Source organism: Poecile atricapillus, chromosome Z, assembly GCF_030490865.1.
Source record: "Poecile atricapillus isolate bPoeAtr1 chromosome Z, bPoeAtr1.hap1, whole genome shotgun sequence".
Classification (NCBI taxonomy): domain Eukaryota; kingdom Metazoa; phylum Chordata; class Aves; order Passeriformes; family Paridae; genus Poecile; species Poecile atricapillus.
The window spans coordinates 6,564,018-6,591,042 of record NC_081289.1 but is presented as its reverse complement, the minus strand read 5'-3'; the positions used below and the strand labels follow the sequence as shown (position 1 = coordinate 6,591,042).

At 42.8% G+C, this 27,025-nt stretch overlaps 1 protein-coding gene across 3 annotated transcripts; it reads left to right on the top strand.

Moving 5' to 3' along the window:
• Window positions 1-1,796: 1,796 nt before the first annotated feature.
• Window positions 1,797-26,432, top strand: LOC131572923 (selenide, water dikinase 1). Of its 3 annotated transcripts, XR_009276083.1 has the most exons (10): window positions 2,588-2,763; window positions 5,068-5,329; window positions 8,385-8,488; window positions 12,938-13,045; window positions 13,843-13,997; window positions 14,794-14,884; window positions 17,706-17,805; window positions 19,329-19,541; window positions 24,184-24,513; window positions 25,750-26,432. XR_009276083.1 is itself a non-coding variant. In XM_058826370.1 (9 exons), exons 2-9 carry the CDS (start codon window positions 5,137-5,139, stop codon window positions 24,396-24,398), a joined length of 1,179 nt encoding a protein of 392 aa, XP_058682353.1. In that variant the 5' UTR covers window positions 1,797-1,962; window positions 5,068-5,136; the 3' UTR covers window positions 24,399-25,507. The 3 variants fall into 3 exon arrangements, 2 of the variants coding, with proteins under 2 accessions (XP_058682353.1, XP_058682356.1); XM_058826370.1 differs by lacking the exons at window positions 2,588-2,763; window positions 25,750-26,432 and adding an exon at window positions 1,797-1,962 and having other exon boundaries at window positions 24,184-25,507; XM_058826373.1 differs by lacking the exon at window positions 25,750-26,432 and having other exon boundaries at window positions 24,184-25,507.
• Window positions 26,433-27,025: the final 593 nt, after the last annotated feature.

The window sequence follows — 27,025 nt, the reverse complement described above, 5'->3', positions numbered from 1 at the left end:
TAGTGACTTCCTAAATGTGCTCAGCACTGGGGAGCTCCCATGCACCTCTGGTCCCCTGCACCACAATCCTGGGGCACTACATTCTCTGGGAAACAAAAAGAGTAATTAAAATCAGGCAAGAAAAGCAACGCTTTAATTTTTCCTCTTTCTGCTTGTTTTTAGGCAGGACTTTTCAAAGCCAGTTGCACGAAAAGCAATCTTTGAACTAATAGGCAATTACTTAATTAGATACTTAGCTGCAAATTACATGAAGCAAAATGCCTGGTTTCGCTATTTGGAAATGTAAACTGGGCCCTGTGCTATCCCTAACACAGAAATTCCCTCCTTTCTAGAGAAAACTTGTCTCGCATGTAAAGCAAGAGAGTTATCTGAATTCTGGCTTTAATCGTTTGGGGAAAGGGTCTTTGGAAGCACAAAAATCACTTTAATGGAGAAAAATTAACTGAGAAGACACTGGAAATCAGACACATTAAAGACATGTTAGATTCCAGTGATTTATATATTAAATGCATAAGAAAAAATGGGATGCTTTGCAAATCAGTGATGGAAAAAGGTTGACTTGAGCAAGTAGTCTGTAACAATCCTGGCTGTTGGGTACTAAAACACAGCACAGCTTCCTAGAGTTGTGCTGAACCCATCACCACCTGCTGCAAAACAGGATTACATTTTCCCTGAAGCATGCTCAAGAACATATTCTGGGTAAAAAAAAAGTCACCAGTTGACACACTCAGCCACGTTGCAGTGCTTCTGCTGTGGTACCTGCAGCCTTCCATAGGGAACACACTGATCAAACCCCTTGGAGATGACACCTGAGGAAATGACACCTTTATCTTCCTGGGGCTGTAGTCTTGGTTCTGCACTCAGAAAAATTTAATGTTGGCCAAATTTTGCCCATTGTAAGGTCCATTTGATCCCCTCACTTTCCTTCTTGCCCAACATTTTGGTGTAACATGGATAAAATGTGACTTTTTGTACAGCTCCTGGGCAAAAATTCAGCATCGGTGAATTCAGCTATGGTTAAATTTCCCACCCAAATTGTTCCAAATCGCCAAGTTTTCATATTGTAGGAGAAGGTGTCAGAGCAAGGCGTTCTACAGGCAGATTCATGCTTCTCAGGGGAAACATCAGTCTGTGTGAGGAAGAATTTCTTCACAGAAGGAATGATTAGACACTAGAACAGGTTCCCAAGGAGGTGGAGGAGCCACGGTCCCTGGAGGTGTTTAAGGAAAGCCTGGATGTGGCACCCAGTGCCATGGTCTGGTTGACACGGTGGTGTTTGATTATAGGTTGGACTCCATCTGAGAGGTCTTTTCCGATCGATTTCTAATCGGTGAAGGGAAATGGCCTTAAACAGAGACAGAGATTCAGATCAGATATTCAAGAAGTATTTGTCACCGTTAGGGTGGTCAGGCATTGGCACAGGTTGCGCAGGCAGGTGGTGGAGTCACGGTCCCTGGAGTTAAGTCTGAGAGGCGCCTGGGTCCGGCGCTGGCTGGGGAGGTTTAGTATTTAAGGGGTTACAGTGGCAGTGCTGGGCTGGACTGGTTCATCTTAAAGGTCGCTTCCAACCCTGATGATCCCGTGATTGCAGGAAGGGACCAGACCCTCTCCACACACCGTGGCTGCCCACACGTGCTGCACTGAAGGGCGGGGGGGGGGGCGGTGTCGCGACATGTCGCGCTGCAACGGCGCGCGCCTCCGCGCGGGAACGCGCGTGGGATGCGGTGTGAGGGGGAGCGGGAGGGGGCGGGAAGCGCGGAGCGGGTAGGCGGGAGGGAAAGGGAGGGAAAAGCAGGGAAAGGGAGGAAAAGGGGGGGTTTAACCCCCCCGTGCCCGGCGGCGGCGGCGGCATTTTCTATTCAGGCGGCGCTGAGGGAGCCCGTCGCGCCCGGTGCATTGTGGGACCGCGCTGGGAGTCCCGTTCGCGGGAGGAGGCGGAGGGCGAGGAGGCGGCGAGAGCCGGTGAGAGGGAGACCTGAGGAGGGAGGAGGAGGAGGAGGAGGGGGGGGTGCAAGGCGGAGAGATTTAAAGGGGAATTCGCCTCCGCCGTTCCCGCCGGGCCGGGCGCGGGGGGCGGCGCGGCGCGGCCGGGGCGCGGGGTGCCCGCCTGGCCCGGGCCCCGCCGCCCTCCCTCGGCCCGGCCCCGGGGGAAGGGCGGAGGAAGGAGCGGGGATGGGGGGGGGCAGCGCCTCACCGCGATGCGGCCGCTTTAAAAAAATTTGGACGCCGGCAGCGGATGGGTTAAATTTTTCGCTCGCCGACATTTTTTTTCCCTTTTCCCTCCTTCCCCCCCCATTCCTCCCCCCCACCGCCGTGCTTCCCTCCCTCCCCATTACGGAGTGTCGGCGGGGGGGGAGGGGGGGGCCTGCTCCCAACATCCCGCCGGCCGTCCCCGCCAGCGAGGGGCGAACCCCGCCCCGGTGACACCGTACCTGCACGTGGGGACACGGGGGACGCCGGAGTCGGACACCCGCGGGTTCCGTCCCCGCCGCACCTCGGGAAGGGGCCGCTGCCACCGCCGCTCCGGGCGCAGCTCCTTCCTCCTCGTCCTCTTCCCCGCCGCCTCTCCGGCCGCACAAAGAGCGGCAGCGAAGGCCCCGGGTTTGCCTCTAAAGGCAGCGGCTGGAAATTTAAGGTGTCCCGGAGCCATGTCTGCCCGCAGCGCTCTCCGCCGCATTCCCCGGATCGATGGTGGTTACAGCGCCTCGCCTCGCGTGTCTCGGGCGGTCGGGCTGGCAGTGGGTGCTCTGGGGTTTGTTTGGGGTATGTACCTGGCTCCAGTTCTCCCTCCCTCCCCCTCTTTTCGCTCCTGTGCTCTCCTCTCTCTGCTGTTTAGGAAGGCAAGGGTTAAACTTTAGCTTTTAATATTTATTATGCCGCTCTTTTAAAGTAAGAAACGTCTGGGTTAGGAGGTGTTGTCTGCTGCTGGGGGAGGGATGCTTGTCGCTCACATTGCAATGCTGCATGGACTGCCAGAATTGCAGAATGTTCCGAGTTGCGAGCGACTCACAAGGGCCATCAGTCCAGCTGTTGGCTCTGCACAAGACTGCCCTTAGAATCACACCTTGTGCCTGAGAGTTGTCCAAACGCTTCGCGAACTCTGCCGGGCGCGGTGCTGTGACCACCCAAACTTGGTCTTGGCGGGGAATGTTGCTCCCACGGGAGTCTGCGAATGACACAGTTGCATGCAGCTTAATCAGATCTTTATTAGCAAGGTTACCGTATTCATGCACTGGGGATGTTTACCATTAAGTGAAATGATCTTGTTTGTTTCACGAGTAGTTTTCAAAGGGGGCAACTCTGTCCTTACAGTCCTCAAGGCTGCAAAAAGTTCCTGGTAGGCGATGGCCTCTGCATCCATCGCTGTGTAAATAGACAGAGGGTGCTAAGCCTATTGCACTTATTCGTTAGATGAAAGAAGATGTTTCCCCCGTGGGGCAAACTGCTTTATATAATTTTCTGGAATTAATTAGAATGAAGTGTTAAAAAAAAATGAAGAAAAGAAAAAATTCCCCCCACCCCCGAAAATCTTTTGTCTCCTATTTCTGTTGACAGGTTGTTTTCCAGACACTTTTTTTTTTTTTTTAATTGCAAGTGCTTAGTGTCTTGCACTGGAAGACAACAGCTAGGAACTGAATTCATTGCTCATCCAAGACACGTTCTTGTAACTGGAGTTTGGATTTCTGCCCGAGTCTAGGCTTTGGAAGATTTGTTTTAAATAAGTGCCACACCTCCCAGAGAAGGAGGGGAAACAACAGTGAAGGGGAGTTGGGCTTCACATCAAAAGTTCTCAGGGAACTTAAAACTTCGGTTCCTACGAATTATAGTCAATAAATGGACTTAACGGTTTATGGAACAGATGTACTTGTTAATAAATGCTGTGTAGGGCAGATACAGCACAGGCTGTAGATTTACTTCTTTACTTCATTTAGCAAAGTTGAACTTGGCAAATACCAGTCACTTGCATTCTTCTTTTCAGCTTAACCTCATTAGGGCATGACCATCAGTATCAGGTTTTTTCAGTGATGCCATTGAACTCTGTTCTTGTTGCTGTTACCCAGGATCATTGCTTTCTAAGAAACTACTACTAGACAGGTTGCTTTTAGTAATTCCTGAAAACTTGTTCTCTGAGAAAGATAATTTGTGTTTTATCACAGCCGTTCTTGATTAGAACTCAGTGTCTCGGTTAGGCCTCTTATTAGTTTTGGAGTGTGGTGGATGTGAGTCAGAGTGGAAAAACGTTCTAAAATTAGACATGCATTGTTAAGAATTTTATTAAATGAATTGCATCAGTGTCTTTTTACATTACCGTTTTAATGGGTAATTCTCTGATTCTCCGTATCATTAGTTGACTAAAAAAGGGCTGAAGAGGCAAGAAACTTTTCTTTTCAGCATTATTTTGTCTGTGAACATGCTAAAAGGTAAACTGGCGTGCTTGTAGGTGAACCTCTGCTTAAATACAGCCTCCTTGTTCTGCTACCTGTACTAACAGAACACCAGGACTGTGTTTTCTCCCAAGGAGAACAGGTGTATTATGGAACTTCAGCTTCTTACTTCAGGACCACAGCAGAGCCATTATTTGAAAAGCATCTTATTTTTGATATTAATATTTTAATGGCTAAAATTATGACTGCACACTGAGCTTAGTACAAACAGATGTCTCTGCTGAGCCTGCTGCAGGATCAGAGCCCAGGCTGCCTTTTGGAAGTTGGCCTCTATGCTCTGGGAACTATTATTTCTTTCATTACCTCTGTGTTAAATGAGGTCGGTAATTGTGTTAGTTTCTTTTTTTAATGAAAACCTTACACAGCATATCTGGAAAAGAAGTTAATTCTCTGATTCACCTGACATAGTTATAGTTTTAAATGTCAGAAGGTAGGATGAGGAGTCATCCCTTTGTAGTCATAGGGAAATGAGTTGTGTGAGGTGTGCACACCTGTCTTAACAGGTGAACAACAGCAATGAGCGCTTTCTTTTAACTTGTGCCATGTGGAAAACTTGTTGTCTTGCAGGTCATAGGAATTTCTAATTATTTTTTTTTAATTCTTATTTTTATTTTTTAATAAGACTGATCAGCAGAGAAACTGATCCCATTGCTCTGGGGTGGGAGAGGCCGGCAGTCTGTGGGAGAGAACCATGTCTGTTCGGGAGTCCTTTAACCCAGAAAGTTATGAATTGGACAAGAGCTTCCGTCTGACCCGATTCACTGAACTGAAGGGCACAGGCTGCAAAGTGCCACAGGATGTCTTGCAGAAACTGCTGGAATCTCTACAAGAAAACCATTTTCAGGAAGATGAACAATTCTTGGGGGCAGTTATGCCCAGGTTGGGTAAGTAGTTGCTTCTCTGGACATTGGTGGTCTTTCTGCTCGGTTTGCTTAGTGACATGATCACACTTGTGGTTTGTTTAACCAGTTTGAAAATTGTGTGTTGTATAATGCATGCACAGCATCCAGAAAGCTGAAGGATGAATCTCATGCTGACATTTGTTGGCATCTGGGATACAAGAATATTATCTTAATTATTTATCATCCTGCAGTGCACTCAACTACAAAGGCAAAACACTCAGGAATGGCCATTGTGATGGGCACATGCTTAGGTGTTAGTCTGTTCCTCCCCTTCCCCCCAGTAGATGCTGTGCAAACTGAAGTCCTGTCAGTTCTAGACTTCTATGTTCATGCATTGCATTTGGAATTTGTTGCAATGGATGAATGAATTTGGATGACTCCCAGGTGAATTTCCCCTCTCCTTCCCCATCCCTCTGTTCCTGGGTCACAGAAAGTGAGCAAGAGAACTTCCTTGCTTCAGCTGACTGGGAGCGAATTGTTTCACAATTGTCATTATTCCTCCTTTCATTGTTCCCCACTCTAACTCTTTTGCTCACCTGTAGAAGCTGCCTGGGAAAGGCTGCCTTTCCAAGACCTCTGTGTTCTTGCCAGCTTCACTTTCTCTTTGATATTTGCACAATGATGCAAGCAATAAGGGAAAACAACCTGCACAAGCCACCTACATGGGGAACAGGGCAAACGTAGGTATTTTGATACCAGCTACTGTACCTAATATTGATATAGATAAATTATTGTAGATAATGTGTTTAATGACACTTTTAATTCCGTTTGTCTGTTTACTCAGCCCTGCATATTCAATCTCTTTGCAGTGCAGAATGTTTTTTTTTTACCACTCAACTTAGGAATATCAGTGGAGCATTTATTCTGAAGTTATTTCATTATCAGTTTAGTGTTCAATAACCTTATTTAAAATTATATAAACATTGCTAATTGTCTGTTAGCAGGGTAACAGGTTGCAACCCATTATTCTGGTAGAGATTGAATATAATGAGAGATTAGTTAGGCACCCATGCTCTTGCTTAAACAATGGGGATCTTTGTATGAAATATCTAAGCAGCAATTGTGTGAAGCTGGGGTGGCACTATAATTTAATATTCCCTGATGGAGGACACTTCCATCTTTTTTCATCCCCAAATGGCTATATTTATGTATTTTTCTAAATTAAGATGTTCACAGCAGCATTTCAATTTGGCAATTTTCTAAAATTGGCAGTATTTTGGTTTAGATTTTTTTCTCTTACAAACTTACAGGCTCTAAACAATAATAGAACTGCTAGTAGACTTTTCTTCTACAGCTATATGAAAAGACATAAAAGTAGATTTACTCTGTTAGTGTGTACAATGTAACAGAAAATCTGTTAGTAATAGAAGGTGAAGAGTTCAGGTCTCTTTTAAAATAAGCTTTTGTGATGGCTATCCCTTTAGCAGATGTGTCTTTGGAAAAGTTTGGTGGGATTTGCCTTTGATGTTTTGTGCTTAAAAGGTATAGACAGGTAACTTCGCCACCTGTGCGTAGGCACCATGCTGTTGAAATGCAGTCATTTGCCAGCAGCAGGCTCAAGCTCTCCCCTTTTTAGTTCTGCAAGGGCTGTTACCCAGAGCAAACTTAAATATGACTGTGAATAAGAAACTGCAAATCTGGTGTTTATTCTCAGAGCTGTTACAGACCTGAAATCAGTCATGGCTCTGAACAGATTTGCTTGCCCTTGACCTGTCTGTCAAGCAGCACTTTTGCTGAAACTGGAAAAATGCACAAGTGAAGTTGGTCTTGCAGCATTATGGCATGAATAGGTGAACTGAGGGCAAAACATCTCCTGCACCTGGGCCACTTCTCTGTAACTGCTTATGTGCCCTTCCCTGGAGACACTGCACATCAGGTGTAGTGGCTTGGGAGGTTCTCTGGAGACTGAGCAACCCTAAACTACTGCTTGGGAGCTTGTCAGTGTGTGCTCTCCTCCAAGGCAAGATCTCTAGTGTCTCTAGGTGGATGAGGCAAGATCCTCTCCACCTATATGCCAACTGTCCGGTAGACCTCTGTCCCCTCAGTAAGACTCCAATGATGGCAACTTGCTCCATCCCTGTACAGGACACTGCCAAACACTGGTTTGTAGCTCTTGCTAGGGTAGTGTTTCATTAATACATGGTGAAAGGCTCCTGTATGACATCTGCTCCCTAAAAATGAGCTCTTTTGAAGACTCTTGACCTGTGGGGCTTGCAGAGTAATTCCAGGCAGCTTGCTGCCAGCCCAAGAAGGAGGTAAGCTTCCTGCCATTGCTGCAAGGCACAAGGCTATCCATAGGGGAGGGAGTGTGGCTCAGCCAGCATGTTGTCACCTGCCCCTTTAGTGTGAGCTCTTCCACTGCAGCAAATGCTGGGAGGTTCTAAAATCACATGTTCTGTTTGAAATATCCACTGTCAGGGAAAAGGTTGTGGTACTCAGAGTTGTGGGTTTCTCCAAGGAGTTCTGTATCTATCAAGTGGTCTGCTGCCTTCCTTTTGCGAGGCAAGGTTAATGCGATTGCTAAAGCTCCGAGTGGGTGAATCATCCTTCACCAAGGTCTCGGGCTATGACCTGTAGAGCTCTTGTTCCTTCTGAAGTGAGGGAATGTCCTTTATGAGATGCTGTGTCCCTTCACAACTGTCACCATGTTTTTGTTGAGATCTGAGTGACAGGAAAAGCTATTTGCTTTTGACAATATCAATGTACTTAGTTCCTCTTAACTTTAAATGTACTTACATAAAAGCACAGATGTTCTTGATGTGCCATTATGCTGCTGCAAAAGAATAAAGAACACTGTAGTTTAATTCTTGCCTTCAGCCATTTGCATTTACATTCAGTTCCAACCAGGAGTGTTCTTTCTTTGCTTGTTTTTTCCTCTTGTGCTATGCGCTTTCTCTGATGAAGGAATTTGGCATGTCTGTTTAGGCAATGTTAGGAGTTGTATTTCACAGACATATTTTATAAACTCTTTTGTTAAGAGCAACAGATAATTCAGGGCACAGTTACCCACCTCACTCACGGATTTCTGTCTTTGCAGGAATTGGGATGGACACTTGTGTTATTCCATTGAGACATGGAGGTTTGTCATTAGTCCAGACGACAGATTATATTTATCCTATTGTGGATGACCCTTATATGATGGTAAGTTGGCTAAACTTTGTTCTTGGGTCTGTTACTGATTTGGGCTTCTCACCAACCTGATGGCAGTTCTGACACTTTCTTCTAGATGTGCAGTGCTAATTGTCTGATTAATTGCATTCAGAGTCTTTCCTGAATAGACATGAAGAGGAAAAGGCATAATTTCATCCTGGAATCTCCCATATTGGCCAGGAATGCTGCAGTGCTGCTTTCTATGTAGGTGAAAGTTGGGAGAACTGCCACCTTTAGTTCAGATTTCCCTGCATCTCTTGTTCTGTGGGATTTGGTTTGAAGAGCCCAAAAGGGGGAAAAAGAGCAGCCTGTGAAGCAGCAGTGAGTAAACTCCACTTACGAGCAGAACCACATTGTAATTGGCCTTTTTTGAGATATTGAAATAACCGGGTAACCCATTAGAACTGGAAATATCTAATGTCAGTAGTAAGTAACAGCACCTGGCAATTTCAGAGTGGTGTGTGAACTCCAGCTTTCCTGTGGTGCTACCTCCACTTGAACATGGACACATTGAAATGACAGGTTGGAACGTGTGTGCACTTTGGCCTTGGTTCCTTCTGTGTTCCTGTCACATTTAGTCTGTCTCAGCAGAGATTCCTGCATATGTGGCAGTGATCAGTATTGACTTGAACAGACCCTGGGATATAAATGAGCTTTAAAAAAAAGACTTTAATAAAGCTATAAGGACAGAAGTTAAATGAAAGGTGCTAGAATTCGTGTTTTCTGTGGTTTGAATGTGACTATTGCTTTTACTGCTGTTAGTGTGACTGAATGTTTTATGTGCTGCTTTCAGTTTGTTTGCTCTGTGAGACCTGTCTGGTAGGTTTTGGACACAGTTTGAGATTAGGACCATCTCTTTTTTTTCTTTTGCATGCTTGACCACGTGTTGAGTGCCTATGTAAGCCTAGCTCCTGTGATTTCTCTTCCAGGAGAGCTCTCTTTCTGTAAACTGGGCAGCCAAAAATCTCAAGCTGGTCTCTGGAGTATGGAGTTGTTGAGCTCTCCTGAGAAATTTGATTCAAGTGGGTTGCTTTAACATCATGTGGGAACTTGTCAGGGGAAAAAAAAAAATGTTTTGGAGATCTGTGTTCAAGCTCATCATCTGAAGCTCTTTTCTCACCTTGTAACAAAAACTTGACGGTCAGTGTTAAAGGCTGCAGTGAAGGGGGAGGGTTGCTTTGTTTGGAGATACAAAGGGTTTGAAATGCCACAGGAGTAGATAGATGGGCCTGTGCCCAGATGAGGTTTAGGTCAGTGTGGTAGGAGTGGAATGTAAATTTGGCCTTAGTCCAACTTCAGTGGTTGCATCATAGTTACAGTCTGTGCTGTGATCCACATGCACCAGCAGCTGTAACCGTGGTGCTGTCTTCACTCTCAAGTCCTTCACTTTTCATTCTTGAGGGCATTTATTTTGATCTGGTGGCTGGCCGCTTCCTAATCTGTTTAGATATGTCTATTTCTCCCTAAGAGCTAACTGAGGATGGGGATTCTGTCTTGAGCCTTCTTGCTGATACCACCAGTGATGCTCCAGCAGGATTATTGCTCCTGGACCCTCTGCTCAGACCTCTTTCTGGAGGGTCAGAGTACCCCAAGGGACAGTATAGATTACCTCATACTTGTGTGGACCAACATTGGCTAGAGGACAGTCAAATACAGTTTGCCACGGGGCTTAAGGATGTTTGTTACAAGCAGAGGAATTGGGAGACTTGGGAATTTTGAGTCAGTGTCCAGGCTGTATAAAGGGGTGTGCTCTGGCCTCCTCTGCTCAAGACAGGTTACTGCTCCCCTGCTTCTCCAACTGCTTCTTTCCCTGGTTTAGGTCCAGGTGTCCCCATACCGACTATGTTACCAGTATCACTCACATGCAGTGTACACTCTCCTTGACCTTCCCCTCAGTCTCCTTACCCAGCCACTTCCAGACTGGTTTTGGGTGGTGTTCCCTGCTCTAGAGTCTCTTCCTTTCTCTGTGCACAGGGTTTACCTACAGCTCCTTATCTCATCTCTCTTCCTTACTAGAGGAGAGGAAGCAAAGAGGGAGAGCCAAAAGTGCAGATTAACTCCAAGCTGGGTGCTGTGACAGAAGGGATTAGGAAACAGCTGAGGAAGGCAAAACTGCTTGTGGACTCAGCTGAACTTCCAATTTCTGCTTCAGAAAAGCTTTCTCTCATTCTGGCACTGCCTATTTTAAAACTGAGTTCTGCAGTTATATGCAAAATCATTCTTCCTTCTTTTCCTCTTTCTCCTTCACTTTGGCTTTGTCCTTGAAAACACTCATGCAAAATTGTCCCTAGGATGTGCACCTGTAAAATCTATACCAAGCATAGGATTTATTCAGCTTAAATGGTTTATTAGAAAAGTTACAGGCAATTGAAAAAGGGTTTTGTAATAAGCATCAATCCACTAGGACCAGTACTGGATACTCTGTTGTAGCACTGTGGAGACACCTGTTTGAGTACAGGAGCAGGGAACTGGCTGGTTTGAGAGAGTACATCTTTCCCTTTCCATCCAGAAACCTTTTTGTTGCTGTTTTAAGAACCTTCACTTAGGACTGGAAATGGGTGTCTGATTCTTCATCCTTTGCCCTTACAAATAGTGTGTTGCACACAGATCTTTGTGTTTCAGGACACTATGCAAGCAGGCAGGTGGCCTGCAGGACCAGGCCAGGCTGACCCCTGTTTGTGAGCCCTGTTGGGTTTGCTGGTATTCACAAAAGCCCTGTGTTCTCTCTGTTCCTTCAGACTTGGGAATTGCAGTTCCCTGAATTTGTTTCTGTAGTGGTTTTGGGTCTTGGCAAAAATATTATTAGACTGATCTCTGACTATCAGAGGTGTTGTCATTATGGTTTTAAAAACTTATCTGTCATTCCTAACAGGGCACAAACCAGCAGTTTGCTTGGTAAATACTGAAGATAACAGAGAATAGCTTGATAGTTCCACAAGGGAAATGGCAGGTATATAGAAATTTTAACAGCCAATATCCATAAAATAGTGCAGTACACAATTCTTTTCTTAATAATTTAAGACTTAAATTATTAAAATATATTCCAGTTCCAAATATCAGGGACTCCCCATATGCCACTGAAAAATCTTGAAATTATGAAAAACTGTATTATATTTATTTGTGATTTGGAGATGTTATTTCATGTCATCAGCAAGTGAAGTTACTGCCTCGAAATACTACATTTTCTGCAAATTGCATCAAATAAGCATGTTGTTGCTTTTACCATGGTGGTGTTGCCTTTGAACATAATGAAAAGCACAAACTTTATATCATAAAGCCATGTGTTGGTTACAGTTCTGCAGCTGTAAACCTAAAACAACTTTCATAGAATGCATGGAGTCTTCCAGAGTACCATAACAGAATTTGTGTTGTATTTTAAAATATTTTGCTGTCCCTTAGGGCACACCCTGTGTGAGGAAGTTCTGCATCTTCATCAGGAAACTTGGTGTCTCATCTGTGCTGGGTCCATGCCTCAGAAACCTTGACTCAGATCCATTAATTTAGTAAAATTAGAGTAACTTCATGCAATGAAAGTGATGCCTTCTTGATCCTGTCAGCTTCCTGACTTGTTAGAGGAATCTTCAGCAGGCAGTTTGTCTCTTGTACAAGTTTTTGTTAGTGGAGATACATGCACACACAGCAGTCAGAAAAGTTGTTGGTGCTGTAAGCCTGATCTTGTCACCTGGAAAGTGACAGACAAGCACATCTCTCTCACTATGTGGGGATGCAGAGCTTCCCTCAGTGGTGGCAAATCCAGTTCCTAGGAGCCCTGAGCTCCTTTATTCCCTGCACATGCTGTCACCCCCAGAGCAGAGGAAGCAGCCCAGTGTGGGTGTGTGCTGGCAGCACAGCTGTATCCTGTGGGAAGAAGAGTTCTATCCTTGAAACTGAGGAGTGCAGACATGGCTCCAGAGCAGGGCAGGGAACAAACCTCTTTCTCAAGGACCTGTCTCCTGTGTATTCTGATGCAGAAGTTCAGCAATATTTGCTTTTTGGATTAACTTCCTAGCAGTTATGAATTCCATGCCATGGCCTTCTCCATCAGGATATACAGTTTTGTGCTGGAATAAAGTTAATAGGAATATACTATGTTAAATAAACAGAGCTTGTTATCAAAGATAGCTGTTGGTCTTAGCTTCAGCCTCTCAGATTGGGCATCCATTCTGAACTCTGTGATTCCTATGGAGTTACTGGGAGAGTGTGTTGACCAAGACAGCTGTGGTGAATTCTCTCCATACCTGTAAAAGGAAGGATACTTGCACTTCTAGGTAGGCACATAGTGGATCATACCACATCTCTGGCTGAGTTTCTTAATGCTGTGGAGTAAGAAGCTGTGTCAGAATGCAAACTCAAACTGGAAGCTTTGCTTGTGGAAGGTATTTAAACATTCACCAACAGTGCTGCAGATTTTTTTTTTTCTTGTCTCTCTTTGTTTTTCAGGGACGAATAGCGTGTGCCAATGTCCTAAGTGACCTTTATGCCATGGGGGTTACAGAATGTGACAACATGTTGATGCTCCTTGGAATCAGCAATAAAATGACAGATAGGGTAAGATTTTTGGCACTTTATCTTGAATGAAGACTCAAACAGCTAAATGTGCTCGGAATATATTTACCTTAAGTGTATTTTCTCATCAAAGTTTGAAGCCATTTAAAGAAGAGATGGTCTTATTGACTGGCTTAATTCATGACCTCATAAACATTCTGAGGTCACGTGCTAAAAGTTCAGTTTTCTGTAGCATTGTCATCTGCTACCTTGATCCCTGCCAAAAGGGGGTGCCTCCTTCTGCCAAAGGCCAGCATTTGATTACCAATTAATCTATCAATCTGGATAGATAATTATGGATTGGTTTTGCATTCTTTTTATTCTTTTTATATATTTTTAAATTATTTTTTTTCTTTTTTGTGGAAGTGATCAGCATGTATGTTTATTTTGCTTAGTAAAAAAGGGATATTTATTCTTAGAAGGATGCAAGTTGAAAACTTGATGGTTAATGGAGCCCAAATACATCTTGATTAAATGTTGCCTCTTGGCACTACACTGCTGTGGCTGTACCTGATTACAGCAGCAGGATAGTTGTTCTGAGTTTCCAGAACTCTGATTACTCTTACATGACCTTTTCTAGAATGTTTCTTCAGTGTAAGAGTGTCTTTGCACCTCTTCTAGACACAGCTAAAACTGTGACTCTGTGGGATACATGGAGTTTTCAGGAGGCCAGACTCTTCCTAAGGGTTGCTTTTCTGTCATGAAGTATTTGCCATGAGGGTTGGAGTGGTTAAAGCCTTGGACCAGTCTTGCAATGATACTGCTGTGTATGGAACTCTGACTTCTGTTTCGATCTCTAGGAAAGAGACAAAGTGATGCCTCTAATTATCCAGGGTTTCAAAGATGCAGCAGAAGAGGCAGGAACATCTGTTACTGGTGGCCAAACAGTGTTAAATCCCTGGATTGTTTTAGGAGGAGTGGCCACGACAGTCTGTCAGCCTAATGAATTTATAATGTAAGTTAAATCACTAAACAGTCAAAGGCACTGGTCTGAGGGATACAGTAAAAATCCTTTAAGCACCGTGTTGTGATCTTTTGGTGTGTCTCCTGATGAATAAAGCAGTACCTTCTGCTTGTGTTTGTCCTTAGCACTCAACAGATGCCACATCTCTTTGTATATACTTGCTTTTTTAAAGCAGGATGTCATTTTACTTCTCCCCAGTCTCTTTTGATCCTATTCTCTTTTTAACAGGAGAATTAAGCTTCTAATCTTTAAAGGTAGTGGAGACTGTTTTGAACATAAATTTATGCCACATTTTTGCATACATTTCTAAACCATGTCCCAATTTTCCTGTTAATGGCTGTAGAGAACTACAGAACTGCTGTCTTTAGAGCATTCTGTCCATTTAACAGATGATTTTGAATGTCCCACTGTGGCACTCTACAAATGAACTTGTGCATGATCCTAATTCTGGATATCGTATGCCCTGGGTAAAAAAAGGTATTTTTTTTTCTCTTATCCTCTCTTATGTCCCCCAAAAATTGAAAGAAGAGATGTAATTTGGAGTGTGTCTGACTGCAAGCATTGTGTTTTCCAAAAAAGAAGGATTAGCACTTTTAAAGCAAGTTTGCAACATTTTCCTCAATAATATTGCATGGCAATGAATCCCAAAGGGTAATGCTACAATTAGTCAGTTTTTTAACTGTGCAGTAAGATGCGTGGGTCTGTGAAAATGTAATTATCAGCACTTATTCCTAATAATGTGTTTGAATTTCACTGTGTAGTTAATATATGAATTCTTTGTTTCCAGGCCAGACAATGCAGTGCCAGGAGATGTGCTTGTATTAACTAAACCCTTGGGAACACAAGTGGCTGTAGCTGTCCACCAGTGGCTAGATATTGTGAGTACACTGCAAAAAATGGAACGGGGAAGAGGGGTGTGAATTAAAGATGACCTTCCTCATTCTCTCAACATGACAAAGTTCAGGTCGTATAACAGTCATCTGTCACCTCTCTCTCCTCCTTCCTCCTTGATATGCTCCAGCCTTCCCTACTTGTGTGCAGAATTCCTTTGGAATCAAGGCAATTTACAATTTTGTGCTTAGTGAGCCCATCTTAATTGCACCTAATTCTTAGTTATTTCTCAGGCATTGCACTAATAACCAAAATTGTTTACTAACAGAACAACAGACTATCACCCTGGGCAACATTATGCCCTACTCCACCTGCCAAAGTAATTGGCAACACTTACTGATGTCAATTAGGCCAAGAATGCTCTCTGTGTTCTTGGGCTTTCTGCTTGTGTACATGGAAGTTTATCTGCGTTTCACATGTATTGCCCTGTGCATTCAGGAAGAATATTTCTAGCAGCATTATGGATGTAGACATACTTCCATCTGTTACTTCAGGCAAAAATGTAACTACTGAACTGAAAAGTAACTGCAAAATTGGCATCTGCTTATGTTGTCTGGCTCCCAGTACGTGTCTTCTGAATTATAACTGCTCAGTTTACACTCTAAAAAGATGCATCCTTTCTACTTTTGAGACTCCTGAGCCAATAGACTGGCAGAGGAGTGAGATGGAATCTACTTTGATTTGGCTGTTGGCCACTGCATTGTCAGATGAATTCTAATTAACATAGCTAGTGTTAGCAAAGTGGGAGAGAACTAGCTTAAACCTTCACTGGAGTCTGAAGTGTGAGCAGCAAGAGAAAAATATTTTTCTCCTTCTTCACAGGGTCTGGCTTAGAAATTTTGACCTCTTCAGAATCCTGTGTTTTCCACAGATAGAAGAATCAGGGCCTCAGATAATCTTGATATGAAAATGAAGCGTGAAACAACAAGACCCCAATTCCATAGTGTGTTTTCTGGCCATAATCTAACTTCTTAACATACCATCTTGTCCTGATGAGCAGACTTGCAAATTAAGGCTATTCTGAATTTCCATGTATTTCAAATACTACTAATTTCCTCAACTGTCAAACAGAAAAACCTTCTGGTCTGAAAAATGAGGACAGCCAGGAAATCAATACTGTTATTATGTGTAAACAGAATATATCTTTGATTGTGGGAAGAAAATTTTTGAGTAGCTGTGCTACCTTTTCTTTAGCGTTGTTTGGTGAAAATACAGGGAAAGTGGAGCTAGAATTAATTACCCATCACAAATCCACCTGTAAATCAAATTTTGGCGGGGAATAGGACTTCATCTTAAAAACTGTGTGGGAGAAGGTGTAGTATATATAGCAAGTTTATGCACAGGCAAGGAAGGGAAACGGGAGTGTAGAGATATGCATGTTTAAAGGCATGAAAGGGGGTGCTGTGCTGTGCCCCTTCAGAGAGGGTTTTCTAGCTCTTTGCTGTTGTCTACAGACCCTTCCTATTTGGAAATACAATCTTGCTTTTAAAACCTGTTTGGAAGTTTTTGCAAACTTATCTGTCTCAATTCCATGTTGACTAACTCCAGTATCTTGATTGCTGTAGTGGAATTTGCCTCCAATTCATATCTTACCTGTGTTTGTAGCTCTTCTACCCTCAGCCTTGAGTTCTGCTTCCACATCATTTGTGATTTCCATTGCCATCACCTGACAGTTTCCATCCTGTGATCAGCCTCAGAACTGTTTCTGAAACTTAAGGCAGAATGACTGCTCAGGTTTTTTTCAGTCATACCCAGAGTAAGAATAGTCCTTATTCTGTCATCTCTGTAGCAGCCACATTTTATTTTTTGACTTGGTCTCTCATTTGTGTAAGCAAAAATGCTTTTCTTTAATTAGTAGATCCAGTTCAACCCAGTATCAGAAACTCTGGTCCCACTGCCATTGTTCCTTGCTCTTTAACAGTTTATTTTGGCTGACCAGTCTTTCCCCTTTTTGTCACTTCTGGATTCTCTTACGCCCCTTGAAGTCAGCACTCATTTAAGACAAGATCCTTCCCCAGTGTACCATCACCTACCATTTCTTAGTAGTTCCTGCACCTTTTGTTAAGATATTTGTTCTATGCATTTAATCTATGGAATGGCAGTGTAGGTATTGTGCCTTCAAAACTCCTGTGTTTTCTTTGTAATTTTATTTTCATTGGAAAAAAAAAAAAGTTAAATCAGTTTGTAGTGTGGCTTTTAAAAATAAAATAGTTGCTTTGTTTAATTCTGGATCTGGAATCCCTTCTGGGACAAAGAGCATTTATGGGAATATGATGAAGAGATGACACCATACCAGACACTGGAGAATGGGTGAAAGATGATGGTTTTAAATTGTAAAGGAGGCTTATGAAACTGCCTTAATCCTAAACTAGAATGATTAAATCTTGCCTTAGCATGCATTCCTCTGACCAGGACTGGTGGATATCAGTGGTCTTTCCTGATCAAGGTGTCCAGGTGTGAAATCAAGAACAATCTCTTAAAAACCCAAGAAGCCAGAAATTACAAATCTCAACATCCAGCAACAAAGTTACTTTAATTTGGCTGTTGGAGTTAAATCCAGAGAGTTACCTTGAAGGGGTTCTTTCCCTATGGTAGTTTATTCTGCTCCACTCAGCTCCTGAAAGTAGGATTTAGGGTGCAGCAGACTAAGGCACACACCTCTGACTGGAACATTTTGCCCCTCTTTAACTGTTAAAAAAAATAATACATTTTGTTTTAAGGGTTTGGGGTTTTTTTTTAAGTGGTCAGGGTGTGCTTTGAAATGTACAGCTGAAAATCTTAAAGAAACATCTTTATTTCATCTATTAGCCTGAAAAGTGGAATAAAATCAAACTCGTGGTAACACAGGAAGATGTAGAACTAGCATACCAGGAGGCAATGATGAATATGGCACGGCTGAACAGGACAGGTAAGAAGAGATGTTTGTGTTGGAGGGGAGGGATTGTGAGTTTTTTCAATTCCAAATCAATTTTATTTCAATGTGTTGGGGAACTGTGACACAGCCACTTTGTCCCTTTCATTCTGCCCTATCTCTCTGCTGTTCAGTGTTAGTGAAACCAGCAAATTAAAATCAAACGCCCTCTTGTAATTATATAGCAAAAACACAAAGCTGCTGGATATGATTATGACTCATGTGAGTGCTGCAAGTAACATTCCAGTGAGTTAAAGGGTGTTTTAAAGGGAAAAATATTGGATTTGTTCCTTATTTTCTTCCATAGAGAAGACCTGACTGTGATAAAGTTAAAATAATTTGAAATAGAGTAAAAAAAGGAAAACTTATATAAGTTTCAATTTAAGTTTTGATTTTAAAAAAAATTTACTTTCTTCCACTTCGGTCTTGTACTGTGCTTTCCACAGTGTGGAGTATGTATGTGGAATATGCTTTTTTTCCTCTTTGTCTTTTTCCTATTCCTGTAGGGGGGTTTTGTTTTATTTTTTTTTTTCTTTTAATTTTGGTAGAGGAAAGATTCTGCTTTTACCCTAGAAGTTTTAATCCAGGATTTCCCTTCATTTTTCAAGGTATCTTTTGGCAGAGTGGAGAATTAAGAGTTTCTTTACTTCTCAGTAGAAGGAACAGGAATAGTTAAATATCACTTTTCCCGTTTATTCAGTTTTCATTTCTTATGTCATCCCCCTGGTTTTTCGCTCTTTGCAAAAGCCTTCCAGGAAAGAATATAAACGACCAGTATTATCTTATGGAAAAGAACTTGTCCAGTTCATGTGTTGGGAAGCACCCAAAGAAAGTCAAAGCTTCAAAGTGTTCTTGGTGGTGTTTTTCCTCTATTCTTGTCAGACACTTTTAACAACACTTAAATACTCTTAACTGGTGCTATTGTCCTGCATTCAGGGGTGCCCTTTTCCCACCCAGAAGCTGCAAATGTGCAGGAATTCCATGAATGTATAGGTGGGGAGGCTGGGGCCCTCTGCTCACAGCCTCCGGCTTTGTTCTTCAGCTCTTAAACTTTGAGTGTCCCCATCTCAAGTCGTGATGTCACCATTGCAGGGTATCAGGGGAAGAGGTGTGAGCTGTGTCTGGTTCCTGCCCTTAGTGGAGCAAAGCTGACCTCAGAATCTCCCTGGCCCTCAGTTTTGGGGAGTTTGGATCTGAAGCAAACCCCTGTTTCTTAGACTGCCAATATAAATGAATAGCACATGTCTAATAGACCATGCTCATAAACGCAACTTCCATGATGGATTTTCAGCATGATTTAATATCTTAAATGCAAATTGAATTTTTTAAATGTTACGTGCACTATTGGTGAATTCCAGTTCTCTTCGAGCACGATTTTATTTATTTTATTAATTTAACCCAATCTGGTTTGCATTAAAGGTATGCAACTTCATTTGGACTGTGCACAATATTGTTAAAGCACTTTCCTGATAATTTGGTGTTTTCTGATTTGGTGTTCTTTCCACCTCCCTCTCTTGTAGCTGCTGGACTCATGCACACTTTCAATGCACATGCAGCTACAGACATCACAGGATTTGGGATCCTGGGGCATGCACAAAACCTTGCCAAGCAGCAGCGGAACGAGGTGTCCTTTGTTATCCACAACCTCCCCGTCCTGGCTAAGATGGCTGCTGTCAGTAAGGCCTGTGGCAACATGTTCGGCCTCATGCACGGCACTTGTCCAGAGACTTCAGGTAGGTGACAGCAGTGCCACCCTCTTCCTTCCCTACACCTGCACCTCAGAATTCCATTTCAAACACACAGATCGCGTGCTGTGCGTCCAGAGTCACAGCTGGTTTGGCATGTGGCCAGGCTAATGAGCAGCAGCCACACAGCTGTTCACAACTAACTCCTTCAGCCTGACTTCCAAACCACCATCCTGTCCTGAATGTCTTCTGTTCCCATATGGAACACTGTTACAGAAACCCTGCAACTCTCCAGTTTGCAGTAAGAAGTTAGTGATGATTCTGAATTCTTTTGAAACTTGTTTTTCTCTGTTAACTCCAGAACAGTGAATACCTGGAAATTCTACCACATCTGTCAGTTTTCTCAAAAGCAAAGCCACTGGCAGTAGTTTTGCCTGACAAAGGATGGTGTTTGGTTTGTTACAATAAAATTTAGTTAGTTATTGGGTGGGCCAGTGTTGGCAACTGAGGCCTTCTCTGTCCACAGCATAGAGACATCCAAGAACACAGCTTTTCTCCCTTACTTTTATGAAATCTGACTTTAGGGATCGTGACTAGGAGCAAAAAAATAAATGTTGCTCTCTGACCCATTTATTACTTGAGTGCAGTAAAGCTACTATTTGCAGTGACAGTCAGTACAACAGATTGTACTGAAAAGCTGGCTATGGACAAAAATATTTACAGAATCATCAGGTGATGAGACCCTCTAATGGTTATTTTTTAAGTTGCCTTATTAAGAGTAGGCTCTTCTCTGATGAGCATGATCACTGTTGTCTGCTGGATGTCTTTCTACTTCACTTTCCCCTTGAACCTTCTCTCCTGTTTAATTTTGTTTTTTGTAATTTAGTCTGACTTGTCTTTCTCTTTGGGAAATGGAGAGATGTAGCAACAAATCTGTCTTTTTCTCTTATCTCATTTCCCTGTCATCTTCTGGCTTTTCAGAAGTATTATTTGTGTTCTCTGCCATTCACAACAGAGGGGGCCCCTTGAAGCAAAACAGTCTGAAGATCTGGAAAAAAGGCATCACAGTGAGAGCCATAAACTTTTCCCCTAGTGAATACATAACCTACCCTGATCTGCTGAGTTGTTCCTTGGCCATCTGTGCTTGCGCAGACACTCTGTCCTGCAGAGACTGTGTGGCTCAGATGATGTGTAATAGGATATGGGATGTGAACCCTTTCCAAATCCAGAGTCAGTCAGAAGGGGGTAGAAATATCTGGTGACAGCTTGGCAAGCTGTGTCAAAAAGGTTGGTAGAACCAATCAGATTCTTACTACCCAGGAGCCCACATAGCTGGAGTGTCAATAGCATTTGTTATTTAGAAAAAGCACAAAAAATAGCATGACACAGCTGGAACTGCAAGGTGCTCTTCCAGATGAGTGGCTGTAGTAGAGGTTTGGATAGCAGTTGGTGTGGGAATGGTTTAGCTGCAAACCACGTGCTTATGTCTTCAGAGCTGCCCATCCTGCACCTTGGGGATACCCAATTCTCTTTTCACTGAAGGAATGTAAAACAGTGCAGATGGATGCACTGCTGGGAAGTGGGAAATGCTTGACTTCAGAATCTCTTCTGGGAGTGAGAGCAAGAGGTCTCTTTGAAATGCTGAGCAGCTTGCAGAGTTGGGCAGAGATGGATGATGATGGGAAAAACAGCGAGACAGATCTGGTTGGTGGTGAACTGTGGGTGCCTCAAAACACGTCTGTCTGATTTGGTCACAGTGCTGTGTTTCTCCCATTGGAGGTGGCTACAGGAATTTGTCACGGGACAGTGTCTGCCAGATACCCAAAAGATCTGTAGCCACGTGGACACACTGGCCAGGCTCTGGAAGCTGAATGACCACCCACAGGCTTTGGGCTTGCACTGCAGGGCCTGGCGTGTATCAGCAATGTGAGCTGGGCAGGCTCTGCTGGCATGGCTCGTTTGCATTCAGACCAGGCTGTTTGCACACCTCCTGTCCTGGGATTGATTTATATGAAGGCCAAGGCCTGCCTTGCTGTGCCTGATACCCAGCTGTGGGGAGGCTTGCTCAAGGCTCTGCTTACTCTAACACAGACACTTCTCTATTGGCTTAAACTTCTAGACACACTCTGTCTGTAGCTTCTTCATCTGGGAACAGATGTTTTGCAGCAGAGTGGGCAGGCAATAAGAAATTTACTGGGAAACTATTTGAATGGATCTTAAGGTTATTGTGTTGGAGTTTTTTTCCCCTATGTGCATTTGCTGGGCACCTGTTGACAAAAGCCAGTGTTGAAAAGATGTATTATGTCATCTGTTCCATCCTTTAGGCACTCTTGCTAATGGCTCCTAAAAGTGCACTTTTATATGATTCTGCAATCTCTTTTAGGGAACTCCTTGGTAATGGTTAAAGTTGCAGTTGGGCATTTGGTTTCAAAATAATGAGGCTTTTTTTAGAGTGGCTACTTGCAGAGATAAGTCGCAGAGTTACTCTGGGACATTGATACATGTATGTATTTTTCAGTCCTAATAACTTTTGGATGGTGTCAGATGACTCTTTTAGTGTAGTAGAGGTATCTCAGCAACTTGGTATTCGTGGAGACTTGGTGGAAATAGGCAGATGGATGGAAAAGAAGGGCAGTGTCAGTGCCTGACAAGAGGCAAGGCTAATGATGTCATACTGTTATAAGTCATTGTGAGAGAAAGCCATTAGCAGGAGCAAGGACTTGGTTTTGATTCATGAACTATTTGTATCTCTGCTCTTAATTACACAGTTTTGTCTGGCCTGCTTTTGAAGTGTTCTGTGTTTACTTCCCTGCTTGAAATACTACTTGTTAAAACCAGCAATATTTAATGCCTCTTGCAAAAAAACCCCTTTTGTTCTTACAAAAATAAGCCAGGACAGCGACCAAATATCTGCATCCTTTTAATCCCCAAAAAGCAGAGCAGCTGGGAATGCCAAGAACACAAACTTGTCTAAAAAATGTAGTGGAGAACCTTTAAGGACTTACCCAAAGGGTTAAAGAGACTGGTCAGTGTAGCAGAGAAATAACTATAATCCCTGCATACAGGAAGCCTGCTGCTGGTTGAGAGTAGCTCATGGCCTTTTTAAACATTATCGATCAGACTGGGATGTAGCCAGCAGGTGGGAAGTGATTTTTTTTTTTTTTTTACCAGAAACTGGGATTTTGATAATTTTTTTGATCTTGTCAGAGAATGATAAGGGGCTATGTGTACAAATGATACAAAAGTGCAGGAAGAGACTGTGTGTGAAAAATAGAGTGAAGATTATTATTCTGCTCTTGTTTTTTACCATACTTGCACACCTCCTTTCTGGCTAGTTAGCACCTTCTCTGCACTGCCACTTGCAAACCTCTCCTCTGACTTGCCTGCACCATGACTTAAGTTTCTCTTCAGTTGGGTTTAGAGCTTTCCATGGGAATGTCACATAAGTCCTTTGCAACTGATTTGTCTGTTACATTTGGAGTAGTTACAGGCACTGTCATTCAAGCTTATGGGATTTTTGTTGTGTTTGATAGAAATACCGGGATGTTATTTTGAAATGTCAGAGAGGTAGACATTTTTTGGCTGGCTTTTCTAAAAAGATCACTTTCACACTTCCACTTAACCTTTTAATTAACTCCTCATGTTCAGTAGCTGCTTCTTCATGGCCCTAAATGAAAAATGTCTTTAGTCTCCACAGAAGGGACTATGTGCCCAGAAGAGCAAACATCAAGGTACCCACTGTGCTGAGGAGTTGTCTGTGGAGGAGGAGGAGGAGGTGGCATCTGAGCCCGGGGTGACCTGCTCAGCAGGTGGCCCTTTGCCCCAGGACTGGCTCAGAGCTGGTTGTAGAACTTGCAAGGATGAGAATGCTTTGGGTCAAAGAGTAAGCAAGTCTCAGCATGTGCCCAAATTCAGGGGTGTGTGAATCTACTCTCTTCCTGTGTTCTCTAAATATTTTCTATTCACTTGCCAACCTCCCTTTTTCAGTGCTTTGGGATTCTAAGAATGGAAGTGCTTTTAGGTTTACTCCTGCAATGGTGAGCTTTCTGACTCATTACTGTGCTGCTTCTGAAAGCATTCATTAGTAAATGAAGTAATTTCAGTCGTGTCTGAGAAAAAAAAAACTTTCAAGAAAGGCTAAACAGGTTAGAAAATTGTCAGACAAGGGGGTCACAAGGGCTGTCACAAGGAACACTGGATCAAGCCTGTGTTTCATGTTTTGCCTCTTGCAGTCTCAGCAGGGCAATGGTTCCTGCTTTGATGAATGATTTCATTGCAGGCAATGGGATTACTCACAGAATCAGCTGCCACCAATATGTGGTTACAGGTATCTGCATATGACCTTTATCCAAAATGTTCCTGTGTAGAGGCACTCTGCAGTCCTCTGAGGAAGGTTACAGTGCTGGTGTTGTTTTAGTATGTCATTTGTTGGCATCACTACCACATCCTTTTGCCAACATCTTTTGTGTATATTTGGCTTCATTTATATGAAACTAAACACTGCATTCAGGCACAGACATCTTGCTGTAGAGCAAGAGCTTGGACTTCCACTGTGTCTTTTCTTGGAATGTTTGGAGTTCAGCAGACTCCACTGAAGTCACCAAGCGCTTGTCCAAGTAGGGGTCTGGCAGACCAAGGCTGAAATACTTTGCAGTCAGATGTTCTGATGCTCTGCTCTCTTTGTTTTCAGGAGGTCTCCTCATCTGTTTACCACGAGAGCAGGCAGCGCGTTTCTGCGCCGAGATCAAGTCCCCGAAATACGGCGAAGGCCACCAGGCGTGGATTATTGGCATTGTAGAGAAGGGCAACCGCACGGCCAGGATTATAGACAAACCCCGGATCATCGAAGTGGCACCACAGGTGGCCACTCAGAACGTGAACCCCACGCCTGGTGCCACCTCTTAATAGAGATGAAATAGCTGTTTGTTTTTGAATAGATCTATTCCCGTATCATCCTACAATTTAAAGAACTGTAAAAAGAAAAGAAAACTTGTTGTGTCTGCACATCTGGTGGCCTTAGGTCAGTTTATGAGTGGATACAAATAATAAAATCCATTGCCTTTTTTTCCTGTTACATTAACTGAAGATGCACCTAATCTTGAGGCAGCTTCTGAGTTGAGAATTATATTGTTATCCAATACTGTTGATTCATTTTGAATCTTTAGACACTTATCTCTTGCCGCATAGGCTCTTTTTAAAGGTGCTTTCACGTAGCACAGACATTACCAGTAGTAGTGTCGAATAGCAGTTTGTGTCCTTTCATTATGTGTATATTTATCATGAATCTAATTTTGATGCCTTGAGTGATATTCCAGGAAGGCAATAAATTAACAAGTGACACAGTGGGTTACCCAGTAGTAAGAGGTTGCATGATTGCATTCAATCTTTGATTTTTTTTTTTTTTAATTTTATTTTATTTTCTAAATTTTTTGTAAGGTTTAGTCTTACCAAGAACATCTACGACCCTGGACATTGCTTGGTAGTGCACTCAGTTTAAACAGCAAGTGCTGACTTTTTGCATGGAAAGCGCTTCAGAGTCGAGGGAGTCATTTTGAATTTCATTATTTGTAGACCTGACAATATTTACTGTATTATCAATGATTGTTTTCTTTATTGATAGTAAGGACAAATAATTTTTTTTTTTTTGCAATGTGATTGGATGTGCTATAGTGCAACAAAGGTTTTGCAGACCAAAAGGAGGTTACTGTATAATATTCATTTACAATTCACTATATAAATAACTACACAAATAATTTTTAAATATAATCAAACTAAAATAAACCTCTGTTCTGTGGATGGTAGTGTTTAATACATTTTATATTTTGTATAGTGATTACAAGCCTTTTTTTTGTTTCTTTAAAAATCAGCAGCTGTTTAGTATAATTCTTAGTATTATTTTGTTCTTTGCTCAAATACAATTTTCTGCACGCTTTTGTGATCTGTGTTTAAAACCAACATTGCCAACAATGCAGCTTGAACTTAAGCTTGTTATTCAAAATAAATATTTAATTTTTTTTATTGCTCTTGTATAAGTGCATGAACTTTTTTGATTCCTAGCTGAATTAGTCACTGGAAAGAGGAGAAATCGTAATTTTTAAAATGTTTATTGCATGTGTGACTTTACTGATAATTGTGATCACTCCTTGAATCAGTTCTCCAAGCTCTGATGTCCAATGGTAACCTCAAGTAAAGCTGAGGGCAAGCAGGTTATCTCCAAGTATATTACCCACTTGATTTTGTTTATTTTACTTACCAGCACCAAGTCTGCAACATTTTGAATTGTTTCCCCTGCAAGTGCTCCTGTGCCTGCTGTCAGCAAGAGGAAAGCTCGTGGAATGGATGCTGGAGCCCCTCTTTTCCCAGCCAGCATGGGGAGCCGCCCCTCACAGCAGCCTCACTGCTGACCCTGCTCTGCCCAGACACTCCCTGCTGTCCTGAACTGCACTGAACCCACTTGTGAAGCTTCTCCCAGGTTCTGGAATTTACTTCTTGATATTCAGACCAACAAGAAGAAAAGCTTGGATAGTTGTCACTGCAGCAAGAATTACAAAGGCTTCCACCTATAAAAAACAAATTACTGGGTCACATCGTGTCCTGTACATCATGCAAGGTTTAAATTTCCAGTCTTCCTCATAATGGCATCTCTGGCAAAACTTGGCTCATCTTTTTTCCACTCAACAGTGTTTTCCACAGACATCTTTTGCAAAGCTAGAATGCTTTTTTTTTTTTTAATTCCCCCCCCTTGTGAGTAGCTTAAACCACACAGTCCCTCACGCTTCTTTTCGTGGAAGTCTTGAGAGTAGTGGGTTCACCACAAAACCTCAAAGCAGTAACCAAGCTTTTGACTTTTCTTTGAGAAAAAAATCCTAAAAACTGTTAGGTTTTTCACAGCAGTACTGAAAATAAAGTATCAAAAGCCAGTTGTGACAAAAATACTGATTTAATTTTTTTTTTCCTGCTATTTTGCGATGTTTATTCTGCTCATGTTCTCTATGGTCATGGGCAAGACTACCTATATATGTTATTTTCGTTTTTAAAAACCCTAAAGTAGATCAAATGGGTGCAGAACAAGTTGAGTCTTTCTGTTACAAAGGTCTGTTGTAGTTGAAACTGGCTCTGCATGTGTGTCAGTTCCCCTCCGGCAGAAGAAGGTCCTTGTGGTCGATACTGTTGGGTTTTTTCACTTATTGTGATAATGGGTTCATCAGCCAGGTGTGAAACCTGCCCTGGTCCTTCCCTAGATGTGCCCTGAACGGCAGAAGGTTCATCTCCAAGGGAAGGTGTCTGAAGGAAGCTGCTTATCTCTGGACTTCTGGAGGAAGATTTCCTGTTGCTGGAGGAACCTACAAGGAAAACCCCTCGGGTGAGCTTTTTAAAAGCCTCTCCCAGTGCTTCCTGATGGCTGGAATTTACATCTCAAAGTGCTTCCTGGTGTGCCGCTGAGTGGGTGATAACTGGGGAAGTCCTCTGTGAGCATCACCCTTGTTTACAAAGTTTTATTTGTTTTGCTAAATCAGAGGTTGTAGATCCCA